This window comes from Ascaphus truei, chromosome 20 (assembly GCF_040206685.1).
Source record: "Ascaphus truei isolate aAscTru1 chromosome 20, aAscTru1.hap1, whole genome shotgun sequence".
Classification (NCBI taxonomy): domain Eukaryota; kingdom Metazoa; phylum Chordata; class Amphibia; order Anura; family Ascaphidae; genus Ascaphus; species Ascaphus truei.
The window spans coordinates 19,628,699-19,638,243 of NC_134502.1; the positions used below are offsets into that span (position 1 = coordinate 19,628,699).

Here is a 9,545-nt window from a genome sequence, read left to right on the forward strand (position 1 = left end):
TTATATAATTATATTATAACAGTCACTTTAGTTGTTTTGTGCACTGTTCTTTCTTCACTATTTTAGGTACTGGCACTTCACAGGTTAATTTTAGGTAGAGCACTTTGTTGTATGCTATTGTTAGTAGTGTTGTTAAGTTGGTTCCTAATTTTGTCTTTCACAGTGAAACGATTCAGCTGATGGAAACCTGTAAATTTTCAGGCAATCCCATCATTTTCAACAATCCTTGTGGATTGGATAATGGGTTAATGAGCCTAGCTCCATCTTGGGAGCTTGGCTCAATGGGGATATCCTCCATCCCATGAACAGGGAACATTGGAATGAACCCACCATCCTACCTAACTCGACCTCCTTTTTCATCTTGACCCTCGCCACATTCCAGTGCATCTCCTCTGACTTATGTTTCCACCCACATGGTGGAACTGTCCAGCACACTGCTTTATGCCCATGGCAGACTGCCCTGAGTGCTGAAGGCTTCCAGCCCCTCCCTTAAAGGGAGATGTTCTCTGCAGTATCATCAGTGACATCCACAGGTCCATGTCCTTCATATCCCAGCACCACTGCTTGTTGAACAGAATCCTCTGGCAAAATTCCCAATCAAACTCCCATGAAGCAGAGCCCCCATAAAGCTTACAAGCCCTTCAAATTGTATCTACATACTTAAAAGCACCAAACACATTTCTGATGCCTTCCCAAAATCAAACTAGCTAAGATGGTGAATGCCTGCAACCAATTCCCAAAATACTTAGGAGCCTGCCTTCTCTACTCTGATCTCATCCTTCTTTTTAGCATTGAAGATTCCTTAAAATTGGGGAGAAAAGCAAAATCTTCACACACTCCCGTTTTCACACTTTATCCTTCACCTCATGTGATAAATTCATCCGCAATGTATTTATAGATACTAGGAAACAGCGTTCCTAGAGCACCGTGCTCAGCTGTAGGAAATCACTAGATGCCAATCTAGTATGAAACCTCTGAATGAGGAAGACAGGGAAACACCACTCTCTGCAAACACATGTGTAGTCTGTGTCTCATAGCATATCTCCTAATGTATGGGGAACCTGTGCTGTATGGTGAGTGTCAGTAACAAATCTCTGACCTCCCAATGACACAATAAATAACGTCCCCCTGGAGAAAAGACACCAATAAGGTATAACACCCAGCCCGTAGTGAACGGACTGGGGTACTCACAGTTGAGAGTTATCCTGTTTGGGTGAATCCCACAGCGTGCGTCACGTAGAGATGAACAGCAGAAGTATCCTCACGGGAAAAATGGAGCACAGCAAGTGAAAAATGAGGTGACTAGATAATTACTATTCATCACTTTTAACCTCCCCTTCCTTGCCTTTCTCCCCTGCTGCCCGGTCTCCAGCATCTTTAGTAGTGTCGCCTGTGCCCAGTTCTCCTCACCTCTGGCTGCCCCAGTTGGCCCACATCTGATGAAGAAACTACCATTGCATCCACCCAAAATAGACCACCCCATTTGGCCCATGCCACCCTCAACCTAGAGCTTTTAACCGCCACAGCCCTCCCCCACCGAAGCACCTTCGTGCCTCAATACTCACCACATGCCAAGAACACTCACTTGTCAATGCTGACACCTTGACCCCAATTGGCTATCAACTCCATCAATGCCTGCATGACTTACTCACTATTGACTGATCTAGCCACACTAACTGGTCTCGCAAGCCCCACCACTGGGCCATGATCCCCCAGCCCTCCGGCAGCTTCCTTGGCGTCACCTCACATCCATAAATCCTTTGCTCCTTCTACTGCTGAGCTGGTCCTGGCACAGTGACCTTACCACCCTTTCCCCCCTCATACTGAAAGAAATGTCCTTTCTGCTTGTACCCGCGCCATGTGCACACTGCTAACCTCATCCCCAGAAACAGAACATATAAACCCCTATCTGGATCTACTCCTCCCAAACAGGGGCTACCTCTCTCCCTGCCACCTGTAAGCCTCTGCTCTCCTCCTTACATCCACCATCTCCCAAATGTCTGCCTGCCTTATTAAGGCCAACATGGGGTGCTTTCTTGCACTCCCACCTCCAGCCGGCTCCTTACTATCAAACACTGATCTCTGTCCATCCAATGGGCTAAGCCTTTCCAGGGAATTGGACCACTTCTCTCCCATTGACCCTCCTCCATTCCCACAAACAAAGACCGGTGCTCAACATCACAGCCACCACCTGTTGCTGACTGCATGCTAACACCTCCACTACTCGCATGCCCAATACTCCCTCTGCATGAACCTGTGATCCTCCCCCTCTTCTTGGCACTGCAGCAAGGGACCTCCTGAACCTGCTCTCTCTCTCCCTCTAGGCCTACCTCCGTGGCTTCTGCCCAATGACTGAGGATCATCTCCAGCAGCCATGCTGCACCTCTTCTTTCCATTTTTCTCTCAGGTTAGTCATCCAAGCTTCATCCACTATTGCCTCTTCCAACAGAGCCCCCAACTGACCTGTGCTCCTCCTCCCATGGGCCATGATCAAGGAACCCCAACGGTACTGGAGCTTTTTCCTCTGGACTGATCCTGAAATGGAGAACTTGTCATCTATTCCCAAACTAGCAACAATTAGGTCCATCCCCTCAGACTCAACACGGCCGGCAGTTATGTTGCCCTTCACTGACAAGTTCAGTGTCTGACTTTATAGGGCTTGAGTCAGTGTGTTTGGGATCTTTGATGATGATGCACATGCAATTATCATATGCTCTCCTAAATTTCAGACACCCCGTAAACATGCACATTAACAATTAAGCATGTGGTCATCATTTTCAACCACATGCTAATGACTTCAGATAAAGTTATACAAACTTAAATAAAGTAGACACAGGGTTAATATTTTCACACCATCTCTATTGATTCATCACCTAACGTAACCAAGTGTTCCTCTAACTCCTAGGGTCTTAAAGAATAGCTATGATTATTGGAAGATGGGTTGTTGTGTCTACTTCTTGGGGCCACATCAATAGAAGAAAGACATCAACAAAATAAAAGTAATACATAGACAATATCTGATCCTTCATAAATTGTATTATTATGTACAGAGCTTGTACAACTTCTCAAGTCTCTTCAGTATAACCTGAAATGAATTTAGCAGGGGAAAGGTTAAAATATATGCAAGATGGAGATGCCAAACTGCAGTAAAGTTCTGTAAGGCTACTGACTGGATTGGGAGTTTATGTTTTCCTCCCAGGATTACTTTCAAAAATCCTGATGAAGTCTCCATGGAATTCTGTACTTTGAGTATCACAAGGGCTGTTCTCTCTACTGCATAAAGAGTATAAAAACCTCTAGCAATCTGGGTGTTGTTAACATTACAGTCTGCCAGTGACAGACACTCTGCCCGGCATTAGAAGATGCTCCTATATTATAGGATTAACAGAAAGAAAAGATCATTATTTCAAAGTCTTATTTATTTGATACATACATCTCACTGTGGACGTTTACAATTGAAGGCTATTCTCAGTCTCTGAAAAAGCCGAGCCTAATACTGACTGAATCTAATCATTTTTGTAGACACTATATGAGGGTAAGTGTAGGATAATGAGGTAAGTCAAATTAATCAGTTTTGCAGTAGGGGTGGGGTTTTAATAAGTAGAATTGTAAGTATATAGCCAGAGTAAAGAATTGCTGTGGTAATATTACATTAGGGTCTTTAGTCCTCTATGTTCCTCAGGCTGCAAAAAACATAGATTATAAGCTATACAATGCAGGGACTGTGTCTGCAAAAATGTCTCTGTAAAGATCTACGTTAAACTAGCAGCGCTATACAAGAACAAACAATTATTATATTATTATTAATTATATACTAACGCAAATAAATATTCCCTTTAATTTCCCTGTATCATTATTTCCTCACAGTTTTGTAAAAAAAAAAAATAACTTAATCAGTTATTGGTATATTATACAGAACCTTAGCAAGCTCAAAACCCTGACCCACAATATTTTATATGTAATGTATATATTTATTTGTGACAATCGGAGTGCCACATTGAAAGTTACTTCAAGTATACTACAATAAACGGAGAATCAGAAAAGGGGGGAAGGAAAACACAAAATGGATGTGTCTCCTGAAAGAATTCACTATACTGCACTCCTACTTAATTTAAAATTTAACTTTTAATATATTTTCATAAAACATATGTTACCAAAACGTCGTGATTCAGATCTACATAGATAAAGCCAGGAGACTACAGAGCACTACATAAAAGCAGCTCCAAGTAGGAGACTGACAACATGGCGCGTCCAACGCGCGTTTCCCTCCAGCAAAGGAGCTTCCTCAGGGACAAATTGTCCCTGAGGAAGCTCCTTTGCTGGAGGGAAACACGCGTTGGACGCGCCATGTTGTCAGTCTCCTACTTGGAGCTGCTTTTATGTAGTGCTCTGTAGTCTCCTGGCTTTATCTATGTAGATCTGAATTGGGTATTTTACTAACACTCAGTGCGCAAGCATTCCTGCTCTTTATACGATATGACTATTTGGAGTGTGCTGTAGAATGATTCAATGATCAAAATGCTGTGAACATTTGTTTCACTATGCTGTGAATCATTTACCCTCCATCACTATACTATCAGAAGCACTTTCATATATATTGGATGGTAATACATTTATAACTGACATCCCTAAGTGCTCTGTGGTTTAAAAGTCTAAGCAGGACTGCTGTATTTTCACGACACATTTTAGTCACTGAGTTTGTAAGTTTATTTATAATTACATGTGTACCTGATCTCATAGGTGCCCCAGAGGGGTTTATACCCTGACTATTAGCGTTCTGTGTCCTGCAGTCTCTACTACAAATTGTTGTTTGAGACCATTCCAACGCACATTCACTGACACAGACGCTAGGTACTGTCAATTAAATTTATTTTTAATGCACAATACACGACGTTTTGGTAACATATGTTTTATGAAAATATATTAAAAGTTAAATTTTAAATTAAGTAGGAGTGCAGTATAGTGAATTCTTTCAGGAGACACATCCATTTTGTGTTTTCCTTCCCCCCTTTTCTGATTCACTTTTCAGTTCACAGTTTGCACCCACTTTTTTGGATTACCATTTATTCACTCATTATTTGCTTCAATTGGTGTGGTTCTGTGATCACTCCCTAACCCTAGTGTTTCTAATAAACGGAGAAGCCTCAATGCGCATCCAATATGACCAATTATTTCCTTGATGACTTATGTTTTTTCTATATATTTTCTTCTTATAAATATTGGTCGATTGGTTCAATCCTTTGGCCAAAACATTTGAAGCCTCCGACCATGTCAAGATAGACCCCATTAACAACTTGTGTAGGCATTACACATTTTATACTGTCTATCTTCCACTGCAAAGTGAAAAGAGAAAACAAAAATATAGCCAATTATGTTGGATGCAGTAGAAGAAATACAAGAGACACTATATAAAATCGATTGTGTAGGGCGTGCATATGGGATCTACTTTGAGTTGTTTCAGGCTTGTTTTGGCCAAGTTTTGCATATGAGAAGAAAATATATATTTAAAAAAAAGTGGCTCTGTTTGTCAAAACACTAACTGGCACTGAGTTGGGGCTGGGAGTGTGTCCTCAAAATGTCTCTGTAAATCGCTATGTAAAACTAGCAGCGCTATACAAGAACAAACTATTATTATTATTATTATATATGTCGCATTTGGGAAACGCTGGGATTTTTAATATGATGTGTTATCTGGAGGAACAAATTTCTCAAAATGCAGGTCTCCTCTAGGACAGAGGTACAAAGTTGAGCTCTACTCACAACTTCACAATGCAATTCTTCATTTATTGCAACATCCAAGAACAGAGGAGGAACAACGTTTCAGGTCCCTTATGGACCTTTCCTCTGTTCTTGGCTGTTACAATAAATGAAGAATTGCATTGTGAATTTGTGAGTAGAGCTCAACTTTGTACCTCTGTCCTAGAGGAGACCTGCATTTTGAGGAATTTGTTTGTCTATGTTGCGTTGGCTGCACAAGCATTATTCTCCTTGCCTGAAACTGTTTTCCCGTACTGTGTAACTCTGTTTTCTGGAGGAGCAATGAAGACTTCTCCACCTGTAGTCATGATTCCACGCTATTCACATTTTCCAACTTGAAGCTGTTTTTCAAGAGTTTTGAAAGCCTACAGACATGTAGCTTTGCATTCTATATATTGAGGGTAAAGTATTTCCACAGGAATGGGGCATTGAGGGGAATTTTTTTTAAGTGAAAGAGAGCAGTAGAGACAAAAGGAGGTAAAAGGAGACAGTCGGGAGCAGAGTGCAAAGGGGAAGCAAGATTGAGATAAAAAGAGAGACATTGGAATGGTTTATTTTTAAACCTTTAACTACCTCTCATCTTAGCATATCACAAGTATCGAAGAAGTAATTTGTGTTTACTCTGTCATTAGGTGATGCTTGGGAAGAATCAAACCATAGTCACGGAATTCCTGCTTCTTGGATTCCAGAATCTTCACAGCTTCAAGATTTTACTCTTCACTGTTTTCCTCATGACTTACATTATGACCTTAAGTAGTAATCTCCTGATCATTATATTGGTGTCAGTCAGTCACAAACTCCACTCTCCTATGTACTTCTTCCTGGCCCACTTGTCCTTATCTGACATCCTGCTCACCACTGTTATTATCCCCAAAATGCTACACCTCATATGGGGAGAAGGTGGCACCATGTCTGTTGCTGACTGTATCAGTCAATTTCACTTCTATTGCTGCACCACGGGTACAGAGTGTTTCCTTCTCACAGTGATGTCCTACGACCGATATCTGGCCATCTGTCACCCGTTGCATTACACCACCATTATGGATTTCAAGCTTTGCCTCCAGCTGGCCATCTGGTCTTGGTTCCTAGGATTTGTGTTGACTTTAATCTTAATTATTCCTATCAGTCAGTTACAGTTCTGTTGCCCTAATGTCATTGACCATTTCTTCTGTGAATTTGCTGCTCTTCTAAAAGACTCTTGCTCAGACACCTCCTTTATAGAAGTTGAAGACTTTGTGCTAACTGTCCCTGTAGCTTTTATACCATTTACTTTCATCATTGTGACCTACGTATATATCTCTCTCTCCATCCGCAGGATCCCCTCCACTACTGGGAAAAAGAAAGCTTTCTCCACCTGCAGCTCTCACATCACGGTGGTTTGCACATATTATGGGACACTGATTACTATTTACTGTGTTCCATCCATAGGCCACTCATTTAACATAAAGAAGGCCCTATCTCTGCTATACACGGTGGTGACTCCATTCTTCAACCCTATAATATACAGCCTGAGGAACCAGGAGATCGGAGCAGCTCTGAGGAGAATGTTTCACAATAATACAGTCTTCTTGGAAGAAAGGAGAAGGCGGCAACTCAACCTATGAACTTCTTCGAACTGTAAAGATGGTAAGATGATTGATGTTGCTTTTGTGTAGTTCCCTCTGGAGAAGACACTGCACAGCTTGAAGACAGATGACCTCAAACTGATGAGATGGGATCCAGGGTGTCCCGGCTCCAAATGGGAAGGTGCAATTTATAGTTAGATGATAATAAAGCTTTGCACAAGATTCAGCACAAATACAAATGTAAAAATTGTTATTGGTATCACTGATACATTATGGTGGGATTTTCTGTGATATTCTGCGTTATCACTGCCATTAAATCATATTAAAACTCTGCTTTATAACGTGAAATGCATTTTATCAGTAAGTAAAATAAAGCTCGCTACAAATGTACCATACATCATTTGGTAAATTAAAGTATCTGTACCACAAGCTCACCAGACTTGTATATTCCATTTATTGTAGTCAATGTATATTATTGTCACTAGAGATATTAATTGTATAGGCATAATTAATATGGATAAGATAAGTATACATTGTAATAATATAGATAGTAATAATAACATTTGCAATATTAATATTATTTATGTATATGTTTAAAGCATAGATTATATTGTTAATATTATTCATATTGTTATTAGTATTATTTATATTAATATCAATCACACCACCAAAATGTGATTTAATAAATATAATATCCTGAAAATGTATATCGACTGTATGTATTTGTGTGCAGGAATAGCTTCTAATAATTCTTTAAACTTAATTAATTGGGAGAAGATTGGTTCTTTAGATTCATTAAGAAAGGCAGAAATGGACTGTACACATTCAATTAGAAAGATGCTCTAAACATCTCACTCATTTCCATTCTTATATATGTCAATAAGGCATTTGACATTTGATTCAGTAAGTGAATACATTGCTGTGCAGCAAGTTCCATAAAGAGTATATAACTGGTGTTTCAGATACAACCGAACAATCTGTCTATACCGTATACTGTATGCTGTTCCTTATCAATCCTCAAAGTGCTTTTTATTTTACATCACGTAATCACTGGCTTTCTTTCTAACAACTGTGGCAGCAGTTGTTGAAATATTGCTGTGCGCATTAGGCTGTGCAGTATATACATTTTCATATTATGGCATGCCAAGTCTGTTTTATATGCCAAAAATGTATGATACAGTGTATTATATGCATATTCAATACTAATATTGCTATTCTTGCAGCAACGTATGTGCAACATTTAAATGGAGGATGGAACCACAATTTTGCATTTGTTATTACTTACAGGATAAAGTTTGAATAAACACCTGCTGTTTGCAAGTCTTCCAACATACAGAATCACTTAGATTGCAAGTTCTTCAGTGCAGATATTTTATTTCCTATAGTTTGATTTTGTTTGTTGCACTTATTGTATTAGAATTCTCTGATTTATATAGTCTCGTTTGAAATGTGTCGAGAACACTGTGTGCACATTATAAATATAGATACACACACAAAAACATACATAAAAAATCATTGTAAATGCAACATTGTGGTGAATGTAATTGTTTAAAAATGTTCATTAGTCTGAGGTTGACACTGAACGTATTGAGATATACATTGAGATACTGTGTAAACGGTGTAACATATATTTTGTCTTGCTTAAGAAAAGTTGTATTGGAGTGAACCCAATAACAAATACACACAGCCCCTGTAAGCTCAGAACCAAAATCCACCACATCATACTGTATATATTGTGTCAAAACAAGTGCTACTAAGATTGTGTCCTCATGTATTCAACAATAGAAAAAAAGTGTGTGTTCCGATCCCGCGCATTTTACAGTAAGTGAGACTTCTTTGTCTTTTGTCACTGTTTTCTCACCAAATTTAATTTTTGATGGTGATGTTTTTCATTTAAAATCAAAACACAATTTCAGAGCCAAAATTCAAAGAAGTTTGATTTAGAACGTGTGTTTTGCTATTTGCACTTCTATATTTATAGTAACTCTGAATTCATCGTGTGTGTTTCACTGTGTGTGCGCCTCAGTATGTGTGTGCGCATCAGTGTGTGTGCGTGTCAGTCAGTGTGTGTGCGCGTTAGTCAGTGTGTGGCACGTATGTCAGTGTGTGTGTGTGTGTGTGTGTGTGTGTGTGTGTGTGTGTGTGTGTGTGTGTGTGTGAGAGCGCCAGTATGGGTGTGTGTGCATTTCAGTCGGGTGTGTGTGCGGCAGTCGGGGTGTGTGT

General features: G+C 39.9%; 1 protein-coding gene across 1 annotated transcript; it reads left to right on the top strand.

Moving 5' to 3' along the window:
• Positions 1-1,832: 1,832 nt before the first annotated feature.
• On the top strand, positions 1,833-7,361 carry LOC142470977 (olfactory receptor 6B1-like). The gene is made up of 2 exons (XM_075577780.1): positions 1,833-1,847; positions 6,390-7,361. The coding sequence occupies exons 1-2, from the start codon at positions 1,833-1,835 to the stop codon at positions 7,359-7,361; spliced, it is 987 nt and encodes a 328-aa protein (XP_075433895.1).
• Positions 7,362-9,545: the final 2,184 nt, after the last annotated feature.